The sequence below is a fragment of the Polypterus senegalus genome, chromosome 8 (genome assembly GCF_016835505.1).
Source record: "Polypterus senegalus isolate Bchr_013 chromosome 8, ASM1683550v1, whole genome shotgun sequence".
NCBI lineage: Eukaryota > Metazoa > Chordata > Cladistia > Polypteriformes > Polypteridae > Polypterus > Polypterus senegalus.
Window position 1 is genome coordinate 104291903 of NC_053161.1, and position 27778 is coordinate 104319680.

Consider the following 27778-nt stretch of genomic DNA (forward strand, 5'->3'; position numbering starts at 1 on the left):
TTTGCTGCCGTCTCAATTGTGTAATGCGTTTTTTGTTCAGCGCTCTTTGGAGCTCTTGCTTTTTGTCTGCGTACTGGGTTCACAGTCAGTTCACGTGAGCCGCTCGGAGTACATGCATCAAAGCTTCTCAGCTGTGTTTGTGCTATCTTGTGCGATCTGGCGATGTCCACGGCTTAATTTAATGTTAGCTCAGACCCGGCACTTAAAAGTTTCTCTCGCACTTTTGTGGAGTTTGTGCCAAATACTATTCTATCCCTGACCATCTCATCTTCGTTTGCATAAGCACAGTCCTTCACCAGCAATTTTAACTCCGTTATAAAGTGATCAAAAGTCTCGTTTATACCTTGCATCTTTTCACTAAACTTGTATCTCGCGAAAATCGTATTCGTCTTAGGCATGATAAATGCCTCGTAGTGGCAGCGTGTCTGCTGCCGATGGACGGCCTTATATGGGCAGGCACTCAATTACGTGGGAGGCGTGGGTATGGGGGACACAATATAGGCAGGCAGCCAACTACATGGGAGGCGTGGTGATGGGTGACACAACTCCGCCTCACACAGCGACCAAGCTGCAGGCTATGGCCGTATATATGTATGCAAGTAGGATTCAGTTATGACCGTTACGGGTAGAATTTCGAAATGAAACCTGCTTAACCTTTGTAAGTAAGCTGTAATAAATGAGCCTGCCAAATTGCAGCCTTCTACCTACACGGGAAGTTGGAGAATTAGTAATGAGTCAGTGAGTCAGTCAGTCAGTCAGGGAGGGCTTTGCCTTTTATTACTATAGATAAACACACGTGTTTATTTGATATTTGGACTAAAGTCTTCACACATTATACACCTTTCATCATTATTAGTATAACATGGAAAAAGTTTCTGTTTTAGGTATGTGCTCAGCATTTCTTGCATTCCTCGCATTTCCTTTCATCCTACACTTACCCAGCTCTTTGTAAACACAGAATACACATGAAATGCTTGTATTCCAAACAACGATATACTGTATTATTTACCCTATACAACTCCAGGAACCTCACATGCAGATAAGGAGCCTTGGCTTGAGCTGAGAGAACTTTTTGCCTGAGCTGAGCTCCGTCAAGGTGGGGGAATGGGACAGCAGGCTGCTTGCTGCTTGTGCTGATTCAACGCATTTTTCATAGGCTTCAGGAATTTTTGTGTTAAATTAGGATAATTTGGGACATAGGGCAAAGACTAACACAAGAAACTAATGAGCTGCCTATTTTAATTATCATCTCAGTGATTATGAAGAATTTCACAATGATTACTGATAAAATTATACTAGCATTATTCAACTTGAGGAACAGTTTCCAGTTTGGGGAATTTCTTGTGACCTATAAAAGGGGAAACTGTAGTCATCAGTTTCACTAGGCCCTTAGAGTATGTTATTACATTTTATTTTTCTCCAATAAACAAGTCTGTTCTTCTGATGCACCTGTGGTGGTGCTACCAGGAAGTATTCAATTCCCCATAGCTAGCAGAAATGCACAGAGGACAACAGGAGCTTCCGTCGATCAGTGAATACTTTAAAAGGAGTCAACATTCACAACAAAAAAAAGACTGAAGCTATGGAAGCTTTTAACACATAGCATCTAAGCATGCATTATGTTACGAGAAACTGCTATTCTGCATTATGTGCACTACAGGGTAGCATGGCTGTTGTTTGCAGACTGCTTATCCATGTATGATGCAATTTGTCTCAGCACTAGAATTACCAGACCATACGAAAAAACTCATAGATCCGTCCCACCTTAAATTGCTTCTTAAATCCATTTACGCCACTCCACCAGCGTCTTTTGTCTTCTAAATGTGCTGATAAACACAAACTTCAAGCAGCCGGCTATTCAATCCCCCCCACTGACTTGGAACGTGCACAAACTTCTCCCAGCTCATGCCTTGATTGATTATCTGGGAGTGAAGTGGAGTTTGAGTGGAAATAATAGATCGTTATTTGAAACACAAGCATTTCATGTGTTCCATTTCTACAGTAATCTGTGTAAACGCATTTTTAAAACAAACGTTTTTCATATTCTAGTAGTAAATGACAAAATGTAGGCATAAGCTATATAATGTATGAAGCCTGAAGTCCAAATATCAAAGAAACGCTTTCACAAAAGGTACAAATATAACAGAACAAGTGCGCTTCCATTCAAATATATAACTGCAGTAAAAAAGCCGCCTTAGCGTGTGACATTGACACGCATTTACTATGACTGCCTCTGTGGCGCAACAGTATTAGCTGCTGACTGGGAATCAAAAGGTCACGAGTTCGATCTCACACGACTCCATTTTGAGAAGTTAACTGCTCTTATTCTTACTATTTTAAAATAAAAACATACATATGATTTCAGTCTGTAACAGCCGGTGCAGTTTATGATACTTGTAAAGGTTAGCGTTGTTTTTTTTTTTTTTCAGTTTTATTATCTCAGCTGCGTTCATGAGCCCAAACACCCCCCCACATTTGACACTGCTGTTTTCATATAGACACACTATAAACAGAGGTAAACTCAGATCAGGACAACCCTTCTACATTGGAGCAAGAATGCACATCGCAGTTTTGCCATCACTGTACTTTTTATACATATATGGGAAGCTCTGCATTTTACTTGTGACTTTACACTGTAGGAAGTAAGTAAATAAATAAAGGTAAATAACATTCGAAAGCAATGTTCCGATGTAGAATGCAAGCGACTCTACACGCTAGTGTTTAGATCTGGACAGTGTATGTGCCCCAAAAAAAAGTCTAACTGCATTCTCGTACCATTGTTTGCGTACTAAATTGTCAGCAGACACTTTCGTGGAATTACACGTTTAATTCTTCAGAATTAAATTATTGTCCAGTCAATTCAAATCAAGTGGATTTATTCTCATACCATCTGTACACAGTATAGAAACATATAGTGACATGAAATAACATTCCATAGGACAGCGGTGCAATATATACATAAACACAGGACTATAACATACAAATATTTAAAAATAAACAACAGGTAAGAGAATAGATACACATCATAGAACCATATTTCAGTGTCCATTCAACACTGGACTACTAGAAGGGACTACCCAACAACCTGACTACCATTTTTTGTAATGACCTACTTTTCCAATCCCACACAGAGTCTTGCAGAAAACTTTTGGGAACCTGGTCCATTTCTGCAGACCAAACCGTTATGTTTCCCAAAAAAAAAAAGAAAGCAAGAGCACTGCCAGACTGGAATCATTGATTATAGTTAATTCTACACCCTCTCTTTCTCCAATGATATTTTGTCTAGTTTAGCTAAACAATCTAAAACAGCTGTCAGATTTATAAAAGTTAATCTCTTAAGTGTCACTCAATGTTTAAAAAAAATAAAATTAAGATAATGCTAAAAGTACCTAAGTATAAAAAGATACAACAACAAAGCATGTTATGTATGACAATTTGGAGAAGATCTATATTTTAAAGGACATTTATAGAAACAAAATTAACAATATACTCACAGTTCTGTGACGAAGAGTTTGAAGTCCCAATTTATCTGTCAACTCACTTACTGCCATGGCATTTGGTAAGTCTTGTTTATTGGCAAATATCAGTAACACCGCATCTCGCAATTCATCTTCTTGGAGCTAAAGAAAAAAGCAAATATATTTTATGAACCAAGAGGCAAACCCTGGCACAGCTGCTTTAGGAAATATTTTCACAGAATTGTCCACTTGTGTTTTTTTTCTTTTTCAACCTATACTTTATTCCTACTTGCAGCACGTGATTAATAACATCAAGATGCTTGACTTAACATTTAAAGTTTCTGTATTTTTTTTTCTCAAAATAAGATGTAAAAAACATTAGAAGTTTTGACTTGAAAAATATCATTCAATATTATTAAATCTCAACTTTCTACTGTAAAATATGCAAAACACTAAAAGTTCAAAGTCAGATGTGTAAAAAGTATAATAATGACACAAAAAATAATAAACAACAATAAAACTGCTTAGGTGTACGGGCATGTGCCCAACACTGTTAAGCAAAACAGTTACTCTCAACAATTCTTTCGATCACGTCATCATCAAGAAATAACTTCAAGTAGTAACTGGATCTCAGCTGTCAACCTTCATTTTTATTCCTAACTGCCCTACAAAATCAAAACAAGGTGGTGCTGGTTTATTTGAAGCAGGGTCAACAGAAACTGAAACGTGAGTGTCATTTTCGAATTCATCAGAACTTCTGATGAGAAGCTCCTCAATATCACTGCTCTTATCACTGTCAAGAGCGTACAACACATGGGCTGCTGAAAAATGTATTACATGAGACGTCATGAGGAGGCTAGGAGATGAACACTCTGGTCTGACGCTTACATAAGATAGGCTTATACCATTGACTGAGTAGTGTGCTCAGGACTAACGCTGTCAGCACTTTTACAACCTGAGTAATCCAAGGGCCTAACGCTTAAGCGAGACGCATCTATTCACTTGCCTGAGTGACACTCAAGACTAGCACTTTTAACACTATTTTCATAGCTCAAAGTAGGTCTAACCCTAAGGAAGCTTTAGAATCCCTGCCAATTGATAAAAAAAAAATTATAAAAATTAAATGAAGGACTGCAGTGACCTAGATTTTTTTTTTTTAAGGTTGATTGCTTCAGTATTCAATAAAAATAGTTGAAAAACATCCATTTGGAAGTGAAAAAAAAATAAAGAACTACATGGGACTAGATGCTCTTGAGCAACTTAGTAAGCAGAGAGCAGCAAGAGGAGTGGAAAAAAATTATGTCTCACTGTGAAGTGATGAAATAGTCGCTTTCTTTTCTTAAAGTGGGTAGAGTGGTTCTTTGCAAGTTACAATGCTTCTTTTTCATTCTATGGGACAACTACTTTGCATAAAGAATTAATTATATGTTGTGTCTTGAATTTTCAAGTCCAATCTGTTTCTACCATTTTATTATTAAACTCTTTCATAAGGCTGCTTCTTGCCTAATGGTGTAATCTCATCAACATACTAATAACTAAAATTGCATCATACAAAAGAGGGAGTTTCCTGTGTGTGCATATCTGTTCTACCAAATGAATCCTGGTCTTCAGATACATTAATAACAACCAGCTTTGGTGCTTTATCATTGACTCAAGAAAAGTCAAATTTTCTCAATTGCCATACAGGACTGTAGAACAGCATCACCCACAACAGTTGTTCCATTTTCTGCCTTACTTCTGAGCCTCTTCTTGCACGTTGTATTTTTTTTTAGGTTCTTCAGTTAGTATTAATTTTATATCTTTTCTATCAAGCAGTCATAATATTGCTTTAATATGTTAGTCTGTATTATTTTTAACACAAGAACCTAAAATAGCTACTGATGACCTGGTTACCTGGTAGAATATCTAACAAAGGAAACAGGTCTGTACTTAAGCCAAAATAGAAAATTGATAATTTATCACTCATTTACATTGACATAAGCTGAGCACAACAACTCTCTATCACTAGTATCACACAAACATTTACGGTACAGAACACTCACACACACACACTTATGGTACAGAGTCCAATCCCTGAAAAAATATCAAAATAATATGAAATATCCTGTGTTCTTAACAGCTTCTTCAATTTTTTTCTTTCTATGCTATAGACAGGTACTTTACATGACCAGCACCATGGAAGGGGCAGTTTAAATTCTGAGCAGGCCGAGCCATTTCAACTACTAAATGAAACTTTTACTTTCAATCCCAACCCAATGAACAGGAAAGTAATCTCTCTCTATTAAAATCCGTCACTGTAAAAAAATGCAGATTTTTATTTCATTAATTGAATATTTTATAATCCTATGACTAACCTCTATTCACAAAGTAATAGGATAGTAGATTTGGCTTCATCAATAATCTTAACTGATTTGAAGGTTCAGAAAAAACATTCATAAATGCTAATGCAAAATGAATGTGCTATATACATTGAATATACAATTATTGTAATCGAGAAGTTCAATTCAACTACAGCACAAAATACAAAATCAAAATACAGACTCAAAGTGAAAACAAAATGTCCAGTATGCAGTTTAACCCATTAACCGATACACAAACATAATTCACACAACAGAAATCTATTAAGGCTGCTAGTTTAATTCAACACAAAGAAGGTAAACTAGATGAATAAGTGCTTAAGATGCAACTTTTTCTCAGTTCTGGTAGGAATTAGTGGTTAGTAGAGTTATCCGAGTACTGACAAAGTAAAACATTTTTACATTGCAAGTACAGAATTATTACGTTTAACAACATGGTAAAATCACTGCAGGTGTTCCCAGTCCACCTGTTGCTTGTCCACTTGTAAGCTATGCAGTGGAACAGTGAACAATATGTGAAACATTGCTTAGCAGAGACACATTTTACCAGGGAGGCTAGAGGGCATATTACAGCGAATGCCAAGACAAAAATGCCAAACACAGTTTATATATATGAACTAGCCGAAGCCCGCCATAGCATACGGCGGTGTAAGAATAGGAACGGAAAATGGTGAGAAAGGAATTCAGTATAACAAAGGCTTATGAAACCACCGTCGCAGTATAACGAAAATAGCAAGGAGCGAAACCAATGCCAATGGTCGAAAGAGTACCTTTTTATAGCAGGCTATGGAAAACAGACATATATAGATACACGCCGCATTCACTGTGTTGCCCAGTCAACACGATAAGTCAGCGCGTCCGCACTATTGCGGGTAGTGAAAGTGCCATTTAAACTAATACAGGTAGACATGGAAACCGGGTTTTCTAATGAAAAAACAGTAACGTTTTAAACAGTATCATTTACATACAACAGATTTTGGCGAATCGTTTACATGCAATTATTTATATCCATTTAAGGGCAATTATTCAATAATAATAATTATTATTAAATAATTCCTCCCATATAAGTAACATTTCTCGAACTGCTTTCTTCCATCTCCGAAACATCTCTAGACTTCATCCTGTCCTTATGCAACACAGTACTAAAGTATTGGTTAATGCCCGAGTCACCTCACGTATAGATTACTGTAATGCTATTCTATCTGTAATCCCACAAAAACGTATCCAGAGCTTATAATTTATTCAAAATTCTGCTGCCAGGATAATAACCTGCTGTTCTAAATCCACTGAACATACTACACCTACTCCCTCTCAACTTCACTGGCTCCCTGTTAACTACAGAATACAATACTAAATACCGCTCTTAACATTTAAAGCTCTCCACAGCCTCACTGATCTCCTACAGACTAACACTCGTCTCTCTCACTCTGATTCTCATCTGCAGCTGTACTTTCTGTACCACACATCAAACTCTGTGCTATGGGAGCTCGAGCGTCTCTCATTGTGCTCCTCAACTCGGGAATTCTCTTCTCTCTCATATACATCAGCTCGATTCAGTAACACATTTTAAAACTACCCTCAAAACGTATCTTTTCAAACTGGCATACCAATTGTGAATTTTTGCACTGTTACTGCCAGTTATTGTTTGTTTGCTAATTACTGTTGTTTGATTTAGCCTTCTCTTTAGCCTCCAGAGTGGCAGTGGACACGGAAGGAGGATTAGAGATGGCGGGTGGGGCTCTGTCATGCGTTTCCCATGGTTGGGCGACTTGGTCGATTATATATTTAGAAAAGTAACTGGAATCGAAAAGAACAATGAAAAGTCAACGTGGCTCTGAGGTTCATATGGACTGTAGCAGAGATGAAAGCGACTGAGGCTGTGTTTGGTGAGGTGTTCCGCGCGGGCACATGAGCAGGCAGTACGCATGCCTCAAGAGCGAGGGTGGACGCGGCAGGAAAGTTAGAGTTGGCAGGGACGGCTCTGTCGTCCTTATCACATGGTCTTAGAGTTGGTGGGCGGGGCTCTGTGAGTTGGCGGGCATGGCTCCCTGTCTTGCATGCCCTTAGTGAATTAAATAAATTAATAAATAAATAAATAAATAAATAAATAAATACATATATATATATATACATATATATATATATATATATATATATATATATATATATATATATATATATATATATATATATATATATATACATACATATACACTAGCAAAATACCCACACTTCACAGTGGAGAAGCAGTGTGTTTAAGTTCTGAAAAAGAAAAGGAAACATTTTAAAAATAACGTAACATGATTGTCAATGTAATTGTTTTGTCACTGTTATGAGTGTTGCTGTCATCAAGGACATGATTATCATTATTTCTTTCAATCAGGTTTGTATTTGGAGGACGTGTTGTGTTCAAGTTACATTCCGTGTTTGTCAACTGTTGTAAACATAACAGGTTTCATCGATGTGTTCACTACCCAAATCGCTACTCATGAATCTAAGATGTTTAACAGGCATTCCCGGTATTAACTTGTGGATTTGCCTGCTAATATTTAGAGGCAGCGTGTCTATGAACTTGTGGATTTGCCTGCGAGTACTTCGCGATAGCATGTCTATTAACTTGTGGATTTTTCTGCGAGTATTCTGTCCAGCTGTATCAGAAAATGTACCACGATGTCTGACATGCCTCCTTTTTACTGTTTTCTCACAGCTTGGATTGCTGCTGTCATAATCGGTTTGAATTTCATGGTTTGTTTCAATTACGTTGGTATTTGCAGGACTTGTGTTGAAGTGAAATTCGGCATCTGTCAAGGTTGTAAGCATACAGCCATCAAGTCACATGCAGAAGCATAGGTGAAGGGCTTAAGCATTGCACTCTTATAGTGCTCCTGTGTAGTATAATTATATCCTGTACCGTCATCAGTCCACACCTTGAACCTGTCCCAGTCATTCAATACAAAAGACACAATGTTCCTCCGAATATCAAGATTGAGCCTGATATGGCCGTGCAATATGTAACAGAGAATATAAAAGGCAGGCACCATCTCCGGGCATGAAAACCACTCGGTAAGTGACAGTTCTTTGATCGATGGTGATCACCTCGATAGACATGTCAATGGGGTACAGTTGGAACGGTAAAAGAAATGAGTACCTGAACAATGTCTAAACTAAGTCTAAAATACCCACACAATAACTAAGTGTAACACAATAAAACAGCGGAGTTGCCGTGGATTAAATAAAAAGGCTGCAGTTATCAGCACAATAAAACGTCAGAGAAGCCGTGGATTAAATACAAAGGCTGCAGTTATCAGCAGGGAGACATGAATACCATGGTGAAACAAGGAAGGGAATGAAGAGACCAGAGCGATGGACGGCCTTATATGGGCAGGCAGCCAATTACGTGGGAGGCGTGGGGGTGGGGGACGCAATATAGGCAGGCAGCCAACTACGTGGGAGGAGTCGGGATGGGGGACGCAACTCCGCCTCACACGGCGAACAAGCTGCAGGTTATGGACTTCTATATGTACGTAAGTAGGATTCAGTTATGACCGTTACGCGTAGAATTTTGAAATGAAACCTGCTCAACTTTTGTAAGTAACCTGTAAGGAATGAGCCTGTCAAATTTCAGCCTTCTACCTACACAGGAAGTTGGAGAATTAGTGATGAGTGAGTCAGTGAGGGCTTTGCCTTTTATTAGTATACTAGCAAAATACCTGCACTTTGCGGTGGAGAAGTAATGTGTTAAAGAAGTTATGAAAAAGAAAAGGAAACATTTTAAAAATAACGTAACACGATTGTCAATGTAATTGTTTTGTGTTATGAGTGTTGCTGTCATCAAGGATTTGATTATCATTATTTCTTTCAATCTGGTTCGTATTTGGAGGATGTGTTGTGTTCAAGTTACATTCCGTGTTTGTCAACCGTTGTAAAGATAACAGGTTTCATCGAAGTGTTCACTACAAAATCGGTACTCGTGAATCTAAGATGTTTAACAGGCATTCCCGGTATTAAGTTGTGGATTTGCCTGCGAATATTTAGCGGCAACGTGTCTATGAACGCAATTTAAACTTAAGCTTTACACCTTGCTTTCCTATTGATATGTCTACAAAGGCTTGTTCAGCGTCAGAGGGTTGTCCCTGTCCTACTGAATCAATAAACAGCTCATCTTCCTCTTTATCTGAGACATCACATACTGCATGCATGGGTTTACCTTTCCCAGTCCTGCAAACTTTAGTGAAGTGCTTCAATTTATCACATTTTTTACACTGTCTTCCTTTAGCTGGACATTGACTTTTTCCACAGTAGGTGAACTTATGAATATGCGTGTATTCGTCAGTTGCTTCATATTCTATTGCTGCCGTCTCAATTGTGTAATGCGTTTTTTGTTCAGCGCTCTTTGGAGCTCTTGCCTTTTGCCTGAGTACTGCGTTCACAGTCAGTTCACGTGAGCCGCTCAGAGTACATGCATCGAAGGTTCTCAGCTGTGCTTGTGCCATCTCGAGCGATCTTGCGATGTCCACGGCTTTATTTAATGTTAGCTCAGACCCGGCACTTGAAAGCTTCTCTCACATTTTTGCTGAGTTTGTGCCAAATACTATTCTATCCCTGACCATCTCATCTTCGTTTGCATTAGCACAGTCCTTCCCCCGCGAATATTTAGCGGCAGTGTGTCTATTGGATTGCCACTGATGGACAGCCATATATGGGCAGGCACTCAATTACGTGGGAGGCGTGCTGATGGAGGACGCAACTCAGCCTCACACGGCGACCGAGCTGCAGCCTATGGCCGTATATATGTACGCAAGTAGGTTCCAGTTATGGCCGTTACGCATAGAATTTCGAAATGAAACCTGCCTAACTTTTGTAAGTAAGCTGTAAGGAATGAGCCTGCTAAATTTCAGCCTTCAACCTACACGGGAAGTTGGAGAATTAGTGATGAGTCAGTGAGTCAGTCACTCAGTGAGGGCTTTGCCTTTTATTAGTATAGATTGTTTCATAGCTTTGACCATGTAGGTCAACACTGCACTAAACAAACCGAGAAAATAGACATGATAACAGGTACTATTTCTTCTACTATGTAGCATGAAAATGCACAGTACATTAAGTATGAGTATAATCAAACTACAACAATGCACATATGGCAAGCTTTTGAATCCCAATAGCAGGTCATGAGAGGTCTCATAGCCAAGGTAAAACTGCCAAGTGCATACTTCTTTCCATACCAGTTTCAATTATTATTTCAAATGTAAATTTCCTACCAAGGATATAAAAACTGACTCAAAACAAATAGAAAAGAAAAAAAAAATGTTTATTTAAGGCACAGACATTACAATCAATGAAATATTAACAAGAAAGCAATAATGTGAAAGTCAGGTTTTAATAATCAAAGCATTTCACTTTTAGGGTCTTGACAAAAAAAAAAAAAACGTTTGTGAAGCATAAAAACTTCAAGATATGCAAATATGCGCAATGGCAAAGCATATACTTGTGTTCTTACCATTTTCTGCAGTTCTTCAGCAGATTCTTGAACTCGTTCTCTATCATTGCTGTCAACTACAAAAATAAGGCCCTGCAACAAATGTAAAAATCAGAACTCAAATAGAATACAGTATTCAACAATATGTTTATTGAAAATCTGTTAAAGAATACAAGTATACATTAAAGATTTCATTACAATGCATAAAAAAATGAATCAGTAAGACGTCCAGTGCTAAATCAGATACCTCAATTTATTTAGAATTCAAATAGGTTAAATTAACATTGTGCCCAATTTTTGAAAAAAAAAAAAAACATGTTGATATCACATTGTATCATGTTGACAAAACGAACAGGTATTTGCATAATAATTGAGCAAAAATGAATATTATGTGTAAGAATTGCTCAGAAAACAAAATAAAATTGGTCAAGTTTAAGATGAAATTAAGGTTATTCACAGACCAGAAGTAAAATGCTTTTATTGAAATGAATTTTTAATCTTCAAACTCCTGAAAGTACTTGTAGAACGAATGTGAGTGATAAGGATGGCTCAGAAAGTAACTATCCTTGTAATCTGCCTAATGAGATTTTTTGCTCATCTCCTTCAAAAGCAAAACAGCACAGTGCTGTTGAAAATGATGACTTGTATACTGCATCAGGACCTATAGCTTACTGTAAATCTGGGTGGTGCCTTCAAGTACCAAAATTTGTGTGTGTGACACTGAATACGTTTTTTAGAATCTTTAAAACAAATACTTGTTAACAGCCATGAAAAATTACTGTCCAATGTAAGATTTCCCTTCATTTTAATGACTTTAAACGATAAACTAAACTGGCAATTTGAAAATAACAGTGGACAATGGGCACAAAATCTAGAGTTTTTTGTTTGGCAATGTGATAATGACTATTCTATTATGGTTTAAAAAAATAAAAAAAAAACTTTTCATTAAATACTGCACCACAACATAGGGTTATTTCAGACTTATATTAACCAATATTTTGATTTAGTAATCTATTACAAAAACCATTTTATCCATTCAGAACATTTATTCATTATAATAGAAAATGTAATTCCAAATGCAATGTTTCTTAGGTGTTTTATTTTCCAATGCTCCTAAAGTTTCTAGCAACACATATCTATTAAACGACTATTTGCCCATTTGTTTTGGTAGATGGCTTATAAAAATAAGTTATAGTAAATTAGTCTGTTTTCTCTTGGGGGGGTTTCCAAGTCTTAAGGGTAACTAAATGAAAATCTAAGATTTTCAGGATCATTTTTCTTCATGGAGTCTTTCTCATAAAATTATCTTTTAGTAAAGTTGAGTCTCTTACTGAATTCCCTCTCTGTAAAGGCTATGCATAATGTCATAATTATAAATCAGCAGGCTGTTTCATCTGTTTCAAATCATATAAATGTTTTTTGTTTGGGTCTCACCACTGTTTTGTTCACAGCCATTACAAAGCAGATGGGAATGAGCTTATGAATGTTCAGTCTCTCATTTGGAAATGTTTATGAATAATTGACAACATAAATATCTGTTGACAAATGTATTGTCAAAATTATCAACAAATGACAAATAATTTTGCCCATATATAGTATTGCCAAAACCTAAAGCACTACTTAAAACTGCACATTTCCCATTTAGAAAAGAGAAATAGGCCATCGTGCACTATTAATACAGTCGACCCTTGACATACGACCAGCCTGACATGCGAACAACTTGATTTACAACCAAAATTTTTGTTTTGATTTACGACCAACATCTTGCGTTATCTATATATATAATTCACTAAGACCATGGCAAGCAAGACGAATAATTGCTAAGAAAGGAAGAGAAGGTAACGAAGGTAAAGAAAGCGATTGTTAAGGGATGTTAGCTATCGGGCTGGCGCAGCACATGATGATGTCATCAGGCTGAGTCAGCACCGGCTTGCTTTGGAGTGTATTATTACAGCAGTTCACAACACGGCCAGCTTTGAACTGAGTGCTCGACTGCTGTCATCATTAACTTGAGAAACAGCGATCACAATCGAAACGAAGAAGGAAATTGTGCGGAAATATGAAAGTGGCGTTCGTGACCTCTCTCGCTAATATGTACAGCATGTTGAAATCCACCATCTCGACAATTTTACAAAGAAAAGATTTGCATAAGGAGGCTCCTTCTAAACAATAACCACCTTATGTTTCATTCTCCTCCTCCTCCTCCCTTCTTGCAGCCCAAAGATGTCAAATTAAATGGAGAGTACAGTATGAAATTGTTGTTTCTGGTAGGCTAGGCACTTTTTATAACTTTTTGGTTAGTACATTAGAAAAATTATTGGTGTTTTGGTAAATTAAGCACATTATACAACCCTTTTTTATTATGAAAAGGTTAAGTAAGTGTTGCTGTGGGAGGTTCGGAGCGCATTATGGGTATTTCCATTATTTCTTATGGGAAAAATAGTCTTGACTTACAACCAACTTGAGATACAACCAGCCCTCATGAACGAATTGAGTTCGTAAGTCAAGGGTCCACTGTACTGTTACTAATATCAGCTAGAATCAAGATAAAAAGCTAGTAGATGAACAACTTTTAAAGTCTACAATGCTAATTAAGATTATATATTTCCCACATTAAAAATAGGATATTTTATAGTAAGAGAATTAGTACAACTGTAGAACACAGAATAAAAATATACATTATTTATCAAACATATTAATGTTAATATAGCATTAGTAAAGTCAAACTGGAACACTGTCGACTTTAAAGCACATAATTTCTTGACTCAACTAAAGACTCCCCCCCAAATTATGCAGAATCTAACTAAAGAAACAAAAAAATATACATAGTTATTCAGGGAGGGATTAAAACCTATCCTAGCAGCATTGGGTGCAATTGTCAGATTGTTTAAATAATAAGTACCTCTCCTGACAAGTACGATATTTAGTAAAAAACTATTAAGATTAATAATGAAGGTAACTGGAAGGTATACATCAATTACATGTGAATGTTCCAACTGTTCCAAGACCTTTAAATTTATATACTAGAAAAAATTAAATGTATATGCTGGATTTTATAGCTATCATCAACTGTTATATAGCACTAATGAGACAAGGAGTAGTGTTAAAAAAATATAAACGTTACCCTACTGCTTTCTGTATTTAGTGCATATTACTGCCATTTACTGCAGTAGCTTATAATGTTGGGATTATATATTTTATATGGTGCCATCTGATTTATGTTACTGTTATTAAACTTACAGCTTAATTGTGAAAAATTGCACTATAGTTGTTTACCACTACACATCCCAGTTATTGAACGTGTACCCTAAATTTTCATATTAATATTCATGCTTTGTTTTACCTGTGTATTTTGAAAATAATGTCTCCAAAGGGGTCGAATTTTGTCCTGACCACCAACATCCCAAACTGTGAAGCAAATATTCTTATACTCCACAGTTTCTACATTAAAACCTGGAAACAAAATAACATTTTGTAAGCAATAAAAATTAACATATGCCAATATGTGCATAAAAGCAGTCTTCTTAAGGATTTCATTTATGAAAAATACAAAATCTTAATGTGAGCAACACAAAAGCTAATTTTAAAAATTAGGTTGTCTTCTATATGGGGGGGAAAAGATCACTATGTTAATGACAAACTATTATCAAACTAATATTTAACACATACGCTCATTGTTTGATAAGAAGAGATGCAACATGTCTATTATATCAGCACCTCCTACACAGTACCCGCTCCTTAGTGAATGTCATATTAGGCTAATTTCGGCTTGGCAACCGCAGTCTCTGATCTCGTCAACAGAGAATGTCAACACACAACTGCAAAACAACTTCTCTTTTCTGACAGCCAACAATGGGCCGTCTGATGGAGCTGGTTCCATGCCACATTAATGAATATACTTCCAGGTTGATCACACATTGGTTGTTAGTTCTCATGCACACAGGCCCCGTCAGGTCGAGTCAGACTATGCAGTTAAGGCCAGGTTTATACTTCACGTAACGTGACGCATGCTTTAGCGGACGCTACGGCTAAGCAAACGTTTTACTGTTCATTCTTGCACAAGTACTTCACATAAATCTGGAAGATTCCACCAGATGGCAGTGCGATATCACGGTGAGAAAATGTTCGGCTTCACGGTGTTGTAAACTGTCTGAAACATCCATAAATTCTGAGGACACTTTGCTGCAATATATCTGAAAAGGATGTTTAATGATTAAATCCATCAATCCAGGGACGGTGCATCAGCTCATCGCAAGGTGAATACAAGCACTCGCATACACTAGTTTCATTTTAGCATTACCAAATCCCCAAATCTGCATCTTTGGAAGAAAACCAGAGCACACTGTGGAAACCATGCAGGAAAACATGCAAACTCCAGCAGGGAACACCAGTGATGTGACTCCCTATGAGACAGCAGCACTACCCCTCCGCCACCATGTCACCCCCAGGTGTGTAATTATTAACAGTATTCATTATTTAAACAAAATTAACCATTTATCTATAAAATGTAACATACATATTTTAATGCATTTCATCATGAAAGTGATATCAAGTATAAATCTAAGGATTCTAAATGTAGAGATAGTTGGAATATCATACATTTAATGTGTTCTGTATGGTGATCTATTGCTGCTTGCCTCTGCTGTCTGTTCAGGAGGAAACCCCAGAAGCAGGTAGTGATTAACAACTGGGTCAGTTTTAAGAGGACGTTTACGATTGTCCACTTTAATCTCGTAGTTTTCTTTATCATTAAAGTGGACATTTCAAGATTTAAGCCGAAATTTTCACTTTAATCATAAAAATAAACCTTTTCACTTTATACTTAATTTTTTTTCTCTGGGGCTCAAATACAGTGCTGTACATTCTGTTGGTGTTGTGAAGGTGCAAAAAAAAAAAAAAAAAAAAAAAACTGTACAGAAGATAGTAAATGAATTTTTTAAAATGTATCATGTCATTACGATGGGGAATATGCAACGCTTCAATATAAAAGCACCATAAATGCATTTGTATGTCAGCATTTTGCTTCACCATGTCAAACCATTCATCAAACATTGATCCTGGAGTATCCTCAAAGCGGCTTCCTGTCACATGTAAACAGAGACTCTGACATCACGTTCTGACTTTTATCATACTTCCACCCCCGACTTTTTGCTGGGACTACTTCTGAGGACTTGCTCAGAGGATGCGTCGAATGAACGCTGGAAATGGGTGGCAGCCAGGATGCGTGTGCGTACATGATCTGAGCGTGATGTATAAATGAGTCGCAACTGCTACAGGAGCGTACCAAAACTGCCTCAGATTCATTAAGATAATGTAAATTAAGTCTCTAACTGAAAATCGCTGCAATGGACATCTAACACAACATCCATTAGGTACAATGTAGGTGACAAAACATAAATTAAGCATCTGTATTTAGCTTGGTTAATAAGTTACTAAGTTGCAAAAACATGCTGCTTATGCTATAGAAGTGCTCTCAAACTCAAAGGATAGACCAGTACCATGAAGAAGGGAATTTATCCCAGAAAGTTCAGCTAGATTATAATATACATCACAAATACAAAACACACTATTCTGAATGATTCCATTTGGATAAAAAATTCTAAATGAATAAATACATTAAGAAAAAATAAGTAGTAACTGGGAGCACAAAATATAGACCAAGATGTTACAATTCCATGGCTAAATTGTTGAAATACAAGAAATGTGTCCTTCACCATCTGTTCCTACATCCATAGAGACAGCAGTAACAGAACAGCACAAAAAAGTAGTGTTGGGGAAAAAAAAAAAAAATGACCACAAAGCTGCTTGAGTCCCTTAACACTAGAATCCCTGAAGCCTACAGAAATATTTAAATTGCCAGGCCACTTTAAATTCCCTTGCACCTCATCAGCAGGGTGTTTGTTTTGCAACTGTGTCAATCAGCATAAGCAGCAAGCAGCCTGTTATCTTATGCCCCCACCGAGGCAGCTGAAGTCAGAGGCAAAATTCTCAGAGCTGAAGTCTGTTTATCTTGGAGTAAGGAGTCTGGAATTGTATAGGGTAAATATATCGTTATTTGGAATACATACATTTCACGCATATGCGTGTCTATAATGATTTGTGCAAATGTAGGATGACAGGAAGTGTGAGGTAAGAAATGCTGAACACGTAACTAAAACAGAAACTTTTTTCATGTTATAGTAATAATGACAAAATGCTGACGAGGTGTATAATGTATGAAGACTGAAGCCCAAATATCAAATAAACACTTTCACAAAAGGTATTAACAAATAAAGTTCAGTTTTATTCAAGAATATAACCGAAGAAAAAGAAATTGCTCAATATACTTGTTACTGGCAATGTGTAACAGCTTAAGTCCAACTATCAATCGATATGAGGTAGACCTGTCTGCTTGGCTGGTGTAGAGGTAAACACTGCTGCCTCATAATCATGAGGTTGTGGGTTCAATCCCGTGTCCTCCTCATATTTACCATTTTGACTAGTAGGCTGCTATTATTGCTACTATTACAGTATATAATAAAAACATACATTTGATTTGAGCCTGTAACAGCTGGTGTAAATTTATGGTACTTGTAAAAGATGTTACTTTTCCTTGCACATGGGCATTCACATCAACAAGTCATTTGAACAATTTATTTTATTCAAGAATCTAAGAATAAAACTGAATAAAAAAAAACAAAACATTCAAATGACATGTTGATATGAACGTCTGTGTGGGAGGAAAAGTAACATCTTTTACAAGTACCATAAATTTACACAGGATGTAACAGACTCGCATCAAATTTATGTTTTTGTTATAGGATAATAATAATAGCAGCTCACTACTCAGAGTGCTAAATACAGAGAAGACACAGGGTTTGAACCTATTACCTTGCTAAACAGTAGCTTATCCTCTGTACCATCTGCACAGATCCATGACAGAGCAGTGTTACCACTGTGACAACTGGTTGAAAATGAAATGTGCAAACACACATGTAAGACAACGTCTTATTTTGAATAGCTGGGCTTCACTATTATGTTAACTGAGCAATTTCTTTTTCTTTGGTTTTATTCTTGAATAAAAGCAAACTTGTTTTGTTACACCTTTTGTGAACGCGTTTCTTGGATATTTGAGCTTCACACATCCGACACTTCATGTCAAAATTATGTTATCACTATAACATATGAAAACATTTTCTGTTTTAGCAGTGTGTTTAGCATTTCTTGCCTTGCATTTCCTCTGTCATTCTATATTTACACAGTTCGTTGTAGACACAGAACACACATGAAATGTATGTATTTCAAATTACGGTATTTCATTACCTATATAATTCCTTACAAATGCATCGCCAGATAAACACTACAACACAGACTTGAACTGTAAGGAGCAGGACGATATGTAGCAGATCCACACATTTGTAAAACAAAAGTGGGCTATTAGCACAGTGATAAAAGGCTACAAGCTTCTTGGAGTATATCAGGAACATTTAAGGAGGTCAGAGACAACAAGAAATTGTAAGTTTCAGGGATTCTAGTGTTAAATTGTTTTTGTTAGGACTTAAGAAACACCAATGTTTCTCCTTATTACACTACAGTTTGATTAATTGCTATAAAATGTGAATACTGTACAGAAGAACAGTGGTTCCCAAAGTAGGGGTCGCGACCCTCTGGGGGGTTGTGAGATGATTTCCAAGAAATCAAATACTTTTTTAAAACTTTAGAAATTAATTCATTTAATTTTTTAGAAATAACCTTTTATCCATAACTAACAAAAGATAAAAACTAGTAGTTAATAGTTACATTTAAAAAAAACATGCAAATTAAAAAGCCATCAGCCTTTCAAATTTCTTTCCGTTCGATCGCGCCCCCTGAGGTGGTTACGACAGTTTAATGACACATCAATGGCGTCAGTTGCAGCAGATCAATTTACAGTACCATGTTAAACATTCCGACATTTGCACGTAACGTGTAGGTAATTTTCATCGCTTTACGCTTAGGATATTATTTTTGTTGAAATGAAACGTTGGTTAATATCGACCAATGACAACGCAGATAGGCCAGCGGAGGAAAGAGGATAAGCACCCCTGTCAGAAAGCCCATCGTCCTCAGGTACGGAAAGACACCGGATTGTGCATAAAGAGGACATCCATAAACAGTCGGCTCAGCCTTACTCCAAGAGTCGAAATTATCGAGAGGAATTTATCCAGTATGGATTCACATGCATCATCATCAATAACGTACAGCATCCCCAATGTGTGGTGTGCACTGAGGTGCTTGCACATGAAAGCCTAAAGCCTGTAAAAATGCTACGACACTTGAAAACTAAGCACCCCTCTCTTGCTACTAAACCAGTAGATTTTTTCCAGTGAAAGGAGCGAGAGTTACAAGGCCAAAAGAAAGTCCTAACTAAACAAACAACAATCCCCGCAAAAGCTCAACAGGCATCACATGTGGTGGCATATTTAATTACACAGGCAAAAAAGCCACACACGATTGGGGAAACCCTCATTAAACCCGCTGCTATAGCTATAAGTTGGGCTATGCATGGGGATAAACTAGCCCGTGAGCCAGAATCAGTGCCGCTGTCTAACGGGACTGTTGCCCGGCGTATCTCCGACATGGCTATGGATGTACTGATGCCGTTTTGCACTACCTACTTGTGCGAAAAGACTTTTCGGCACTCACGTACATTAAAAATAAATACAGGTCACGACTGAACTTGGAGGATGATCTCCGAGTTGCGGTCTCCAAAATTAACCCAAGAATGGACTTGCTGTGCTCCAAGCATTGTGCCCACCCATCTCATTAGGTGAGGTGTTTTGTTGAAATTAAACGAATGAGTAAATAACAATTTTTTAAAAAGTTATAGGGTTGTTAAAGCGTTATGTTCTTTTTTTGTTGTCATGCTCTTGTTTGGATAGGATATTTTGTTGAAATTAAACAAATGAGTAAATTACTATTAAAAAAAATTATATGGTTGTTAGACCATTGTGTTCTTTCGTGTTGTCATGCTCATGTTTGGATAGGCCTATTGGTGCATGTGCACCGTTGCGCGCAACATTTGTATATTTTAACCACTTCCGAGGATAGCGGGGGTCACGAGTCACTGGCATGGTTATTTTGGGGGTCGTGAGCTGAAAAGTTTGGGAACCCCTGCAGTAGAATATGGAAAACCATACATCATGTGGTTAAACAATTTCTTAAATGCAACAAAACAAACAAAAACATGTAGTAGCTGGTCACTTACCAATAGTTGGAATAGTAGTAACAATTTCTCCCAGTTTCAATTTATAGAGAATGGTAGTCTTACCAGCTGCATCTAAGCCAACTAAAAAAGGAAAAAAATCAGCATGAAATCTTTGAAATTTACTTAGTGATCTTCAAACATGTAACTAAATTTTATTAGTGTTTCCCACTACTGCAACATTTTCAATTACTGGCGATACAGAATTTTATTAATAATTAAAAATTCATGTCCACTTCCAATGCCGTGCTTAATACTTTTCATAATTCATGTCACAAAAGCTGTATTTGGAGAAGGGTAGTTCATATTTGATGAATTTGTTATAGTTTTTGTAAATGCATACATTAAACAGTAACAATCACTGACTACTTTGTGTATTATAGTGGTCCACATAAAATCACATTAATACCATATGCTAATTATATTAATACTATATGCTATTTAATTAGCCAGATAACAAGACTTCCTTGTGATTCTCCTCCTCTCATAAACCAATCAAGCTATGTATTACTTACTTACTGTAGAGACCATCAAATTAAGTTAATTTGTTCAGCTCAAAACCATGTATGGGTTTTGGTTATGGGAATACTGAAACATTCACACAAATCTTCACACCTAATGTACCTTACCACATTTTCCATACCAATTTTATTTTTTTACAGTTTATATTGACTTCTTGCAAGCATTTAAATTACATCATATCTTTATGTCCAGATAGTAACATAGATAAAATTTTGTGTGGTATGTGATTTCACATACAAACCCTGCCTGAAATGCAAGAATTGATGTACTGTATATTAAGTTGACCAGACAAAACATGTAATATCTTGGGTTCATACTGTCTGCAATCAGCACTTTCTTTTTTGCATTTCTCGTACCATCCAAAATTTTTCTGATTTGGGGTTTAGATTTTTTTTTTCTGTTACAGAATCGCACTGCTTTTTTCTTTTTTAAATTGTTTCCTCTTAACATTAGCTCTGTTAGTCAGTTTGTGCACCATCATTGATACAATTTTAATCTTCATTTGCTCAAGAGAATTTCTTTAATGAAACTCTTTTCTCATTATTAATTTATTATTTGTTAACTTATTTTACCCAATTGTGGCTTACTTTTAATGTTATTAAATTTTATTAATAATCATCATAACTATTAAGCAAATGATTAAAAATATAGATGATGAATAAACCACAAAAAATATAACTGTAAACACTAACATATAATGGAAATGGTCACATGACCAAGACAATACCATCCCACCCTTCTTTACTCCCCAAAATGCTACATCACATTTCTGTACAAAACAATGCTTTATTCATTTTTTCCATTCTTTATAGCAATGCTGAACAAACATGTTGCACAATGGCAAAAAGGTACGACATTTTTGGCTTCTAGTATTACCAGAAACATTTCTGTAATAATCATTTTTCAGAGGTCTTCACAAGTGAAGAAGTAGATAACTTCCTAGTGGTAACAGGCTCTAATAAATAGGTACCGAGTGATTTAGAAATTGTAGAGTGAGAAGTACTGCTTAGATTAAATTTGCTGAAATCAAACAAATCTCTATGACCAGATAATATTTACCCTAGAGTTCTTAACGAGGTCAGCAAGGGCATATATATACCCTTGATACATATTTTTAGGATTTCACTGTTTACTGGGAAAATTCTAAAGGACTGGAAAATGGCAAATATTCTCCAGTTATATAAAAAGGAGGATCGGGCAGATGCAAGTAACTATAGGCCAGTAAGCTTAACATGCATCACAAGAAAATGAATGGAAGGAATCAGTAAGGATAAGGCTGAGTAACACATGGCAAGAACAGGAGTTTTAGATGGGTACAAAATTAGCTAAGACAAAGGAAACAGAGGGTTAGGGTGCAAGGAACCTTATCAAAATTGGATGATGTTAAGAGTCAAGAAGTTGGTAATCAAAAGGGCATGCTCAGCACAAAGCTGCAGCAGAAGTTGACTGTTACCATTTCAGGTGCCAACTCAGTACTTTCCAATGAACCCCTCTCATGAGACGCTGTCTGAACCAACTCTTGGTTAAAGTCGCCAAGGTTGATGAGCTTATCCTTTTTTTGTACAGAGGCGATGACACAGTGCAGTTCTTCATACAACTTGTCCTTGTTTTTATCAGTGTTGGCTATGGTTCCAGCATAGGCATTGATAAGTGTAGCATGTTTCTTTCTGTGTGAGAGTGGAAGCTTCATAGTCATAAGACCATTACTTATGTCCTTTGGACGTCTAGATAACTTGTGTTACAAGTAATGTCTTCACAGCAAAGCCAACTCCTGACTTTTCTTCGCTACCTCGACCACTCCACAAGAATGAATATATATATACACACACACACACACACACACACTCTGCATCTCTTTGGCACAGTTCATCTCATCCTGTGAACCTAGTTTCACTCAAGGCTGCAAAGATGATTTTGTATCTAGCTAGTTCTTCTGCAATTTAAGGGCAGTTCTGCTCTGGGGTCTTTCTCTATTTGCTCTATCTAGGAGGGTGTGCTCATTCCATGTACCAAGTGGTGAGAGGAATGATCCTTCTTTTTATTTGACTGCATTTGTTAGGGGTCCCCCACCAGCCATGGCTAGCTAGACTGGGAAATTGTTTAGAGCAGGTAATTTTTAGGGCACCTTTTCTAGCCCCTTCCTCATTCTACAGAGGTAAGCAGTGCTATCCTAAATAGGACTGCTCAGTCACTCAGATGGCTGCCAAACTCTGCTGCTGCTCAGATTCAACAAAGAGCGACCCTAATAGCTTGAGTCACCTGTGTGCAGGTTTGAGTCTACGACTCCCAGTGTACCCAACACTTCTTATTTTGCCACTTTTAATAATGGGATGGGGTGTTAAGCGAAACAAAGTGACTGGCGCATTGAAAATTTAAAGTGAGGAGGAGTTGCACAGTGTGGACCTCACTCTTTCATCTGAGACAACCTGAATCCAGTTGCAAGTCAAGAGCAAGACAACTGGATGTGGAATCAGATGCAGTGTATGACCATGTTGTTCTTGTGCCTCAATATGATCTATGTGCTCCACAGCATGTAGTTGGGCCCACCTTTCTACCTGTTAAACCATCAAGTGGTTTCCTTCACACAGTCCGCTGGAACCAGTCTTCGCATGGATGGGTAAGAAATATCCTGGATTCACAGGTAGTTTAAGACTTGTCAGTTACCCTCAGCTGGTTTTGCAGGCCAGTCGAAGCTGTGGCCTGGGTGTAAGCACTAACACATGCTATCTGCTTCATTGAGCCACGCGTGAGAGCTGGGTGATAGCTAGGGACCAATGTAGAGAGAGTACTCACATGGAACATGACATGTGTCCCAATCAGAGGTATTTCCCCTGCTTAAGTACCTAATAGCGGCTCAATAACAGTATTTGTTCTCATCAATGTTTCCACAGGCTTACTGTAAAACATGCTTGTGTGATATAGCGGGTCTGCGGCTTTAAATGCATAGTGTTTTTAAATATATAATCGGCACACTCACTGCTTTAAGGGCGTGGTAGTTTGGCGGGAGCAGTTCCCGAGCATGGGCGTTTCTGCACTGAAGTGGGATCACCCGTGTCTGTAGCTGATGCTGGGGGCTGTTAATCGCCACACCTGTACCTCATCCCCATTATAAAAAGGAGACGCATGAGTGGGAAAAAAAGTAAAGAGAAAAAGAAATGGAAGGAGGTTAAGGAAAGAAGGCAGGAAGCCGTAAAAGTCTATGTGGGAGCGACAGAGAGCAGGCTTGCTGGATAGAAGGCAGGCAGCTAGGACGACACCCCAAAAATGATTGTTTGGCTGACACTCGGCGAGGGCAGTAGGAAGCAGTCACTCCAGATGAGCGGTTCCAAGGAGCTGGAGTGACCAAGAGTATGGATAGCTCGCAGCGTAAAGCTGAGAAGGCAGCAGGAGTCAAGGAGGCTTGGGAGGATGAGCCTCAGCATGAGCGCCCTGGCCGTTGGGGAACCAGAGTCTCTGTCTGGCAAAACAACTGTATGTAGCCAGGGGACGGAAGGAAACCGGACCAGGAGGAGGTCAGCTGCAGCTGCAGGTAGGGCGACTCCCCTGTTGCAAAGCCCGTTGGAATAAGCAGGGGAGCCGCCAGTTAGAAGGAAGAAAGCACTGGGTGTTTGAAAAGGAACTGTTTCCAGCCTGTTAATTTTAACCTTGTTTTTAAAAGGATTTATTTATTATGGATTTTTAACCTCCACTTATTGCATCTGTTTTTATGGATTATTTAATTATTGAACTATGAAGTACTGCAATATGGACACGGTTTTGGATTTGTTTTTTTTAATAAAAGTAGTGAGCTCCTTTTTTCCACCATTCCCTGGCTCCATGTGTGAACTGTCCTCATTGCACAGCTCATCTGGTTACATTACCGACAGTGTTGGGTTCAAGAGGCTCCCAAAACAAGAAGAGGGAACATGGATGTATATGTGTGTGTGTGTGTATATATATATATATATATATATATATATATATATATATATATATATATATATATATATATATATATAAAAAAGGTGATTCTTAAACTGCAAAAAAATATTTTATTTGAAAACAAGATGTTAGGTGTACCTAATTTTTAGCAGAAACACAGGAATGACAATAAATGAAAAGGAGACGTTAGATATAGCTTTTTGTTAATAGATTCAGATATGAATATAGAATGTTAATGTAACAAATTTTTAATAGAAACACAGGTATGAAAATAGACTGAAAACGACAGGTCAGGTGTAATTTTTTTTTTTTTTTATAAAAATACAGGTATGAAAATAGAATGAAAACGACACATTAGATGAAGGTGAAAGTGTGATTCTTTTTTTTTTTTTATTAATTTTATTGCAATCCATACAAATCAATCAAGTTTTTACAAAAAGAAAAATTGAGTTGAGGACAAATCGATCCCCACTCCTGAGAGAGAGAGAGAGCAAGGGCGTGAAATTTAAGGCTTGTAAACATCCATCCATCCATCCATTTTCAAACCCACTGAATCCGAACACAGGGTCACGAGGGTCTGCAGGAGCCAATCCCAAAAAACACAGGGCACAAGGCAGGAACCAATCCTGGGCAGGATGCCAACCCAGCGCAGGACACACACAAATACACCCACAAACCAAGCACACACTAGGGCCAATTTAGATTTGCCAATCCACCTAACCTGCATGTCTTTGTGGGAGGAAACCGGAGTGCCCGGAGAAAACCCACGCAGACACAGGGAGAACATGCAAACTCCACGCAGGGAGGACCTGGGAAGCCAACCCAGGTCTCCTAACTGCGAGGCAGCAGCGCTACCACTGCGCCACCATGTCACCCCTGCTTGTAAACATACCTAAATTAATAAATTCTCTGTGCTTTATGAGCTTATTTTAAAATATTACTGATTAGATCCTGTCATGTTTGGAAAAAAGGCTGTACGATCCGGATCCTCTGAGTATTTGGTTTTTTCCAATTTCAAATAGTATAACACATCAGTTTCCCACTGACTTAAAAGAGGAGAGTTTGGGTTCTTCCAGTTTAGCAGAATAAGTGCGTGCCAAAAGTGTAGTGAAAGCAATCACAATTTGTTTGTCCTTCTCCACTTTAAACCCATCTGGAAGAACATCAAACACAGCTGTTAATGGGTTAGGAGGGATTGTGAACACCAAGGCTGTCTGAAAGGCACTTAAAAATTTTGGTCCAAAATTTTTGTAAACGTGTGTTTATTGGAGCACAGAGCAGGGAATACAAAGAAGTACTGCAGGATTTTACTTCTATTGCGGACCAAGCCTGTGTATGTTCTTCTATTTGTGTCCAGGTTCTTATCGCCTGTATATTTGCTGCCGAGTAATAAAACTGGAAGTTAGGTAGAGCCATGCTGCCTTTTGTCTTTGTAGGGTCGCTCTTTGGAATTCAAAACATCCACGCATCCAAATAAATGAGGTTATTGTTGAATCTAATTACTTAAAGAATGATTTATTAATGTATATTGGAATATTTTGAAATAAAAAAGGAGCTTAACAGTGTTAATTCTTCCAGCTAGTGTGAGATGAAGGGTTGACCATCTATGTAAGTCTTCCTTAATTTTTTCCATGCAGACGGCGAAATTTTGTTGAGAAAGAACTTTGTTTACTTGTGATGTTTACCCCTAGATATTTAAACTGCTCTGCAATGATAAAAGGTAGGGTATCTAAAGTGCGATTCTAAATGCTTTCGCCAGGTAATTATTCTTCATTCCGGAATCAACTAATCGACTGTTAATATTTCTTCCAGCATAAACTGATGACGTTACTCACTTTGTTTGTTCATCTTAAAAACTTTGAGAAGCTGTATGATATACTAACAGTACATTATCTGCAAACATGACACAACTACCCATGTGGAGGCTAGGTGGAGTGCCGACTCTGAAATTGGCTATATCTATATCATGTCGTGTATGCACTTTCATTGAGACCTAAAATTTCACAAAAGACAGTTTCCTTCTTTAAGACAGCTTGTTGCAAGGTTCCTGAGACGGCGCTGAAAGTGTAGGTGTGGCATTAAGTATATTTTTACATTCATTATTATCTTTAGTGACCATTTTTGGTGAAGAAAAAAAAAAACCTACATTGCTACACTGAAATTTACATTTTGCTAAAACGAAATTGGTTTTACGTGATGATGTAACTGTGCTTCTCATAGTTTAATGTTTACTTTTAAAATTATGCTTCTTATAGTTTAATGTCTACTTTTATATACCTTCATCAGAGGCATCTAAAGGCTTGCTACAAATGATTTCATTTTATTTTCACTGTACAAGACAGGTATCATATTGATGTAATTAAATTTTTTTTTTATATACTGTATTTGGTATTGAAAATGGTATTGAATTTCAATTCTTTTCTTAGTATCGTATTAAATTTTAGAATATTTAGAATATTGAGACAACCTTAAATGAGACAACAAAATTTAATTTGAGCATGAACAAAAAATGGTGTTGTTTAAATAGATGATTAAAATCCAGAACTGTTTCATATTACAATAAATCAAAACCTCTCTAAACTGCAGTACTTCTTTATATTCCCTGCTCTGTGCCCCAATAAACGCAAGTTATCGGCAATACTGTATACTAATAACCCAATTGTGCTTCACTCACTTAGAATCTGGAACCAATGTAGAAAGCATTTTAAGACGGAGAAGCTTTTATCTGTGGCACCTCTGCAAGAGAGCCACCTCTTTCAACCTTCACGAATATATGCAGTTTTTAATATCTGGAAAAAATCTGGGATTAACTTGCTTAGAGATC

At 37.3% G+C, this 27778-nt stretch overlaps 1 protein-coding gene across 1 annotated transcript in view; it reads right to left on the reverse strand.

The window, feature by feature from the left end:
- LOC120534172 (ADP-ribosylation factor 4-like) overlaps positions 1-27778 on the reverse strand; it is a 44774-nt gene that overhangs the window by 6369 nt on the left and 10627 nt on the right. The window contains exons 2-5 of the mRNA XM_039761527.1: positions 20515-20595; positions 14632-14741; positions 11310-11381; positions 3495-3620 (exon numbers count right to left, since the gene is read on the reverse strand). Of these exons, the coding sequence (XP_039617461.1) occupies positions 3495-3620; positions 11310-11381; positions 14632-14741; positions 20515-20595 (389 nt within the window). The remainder of the gene's footprint in view (positions 1-3494; positions 3621-11309; positions 11382-14631; positions 14742-20514; positions 20596-27778) is intronic.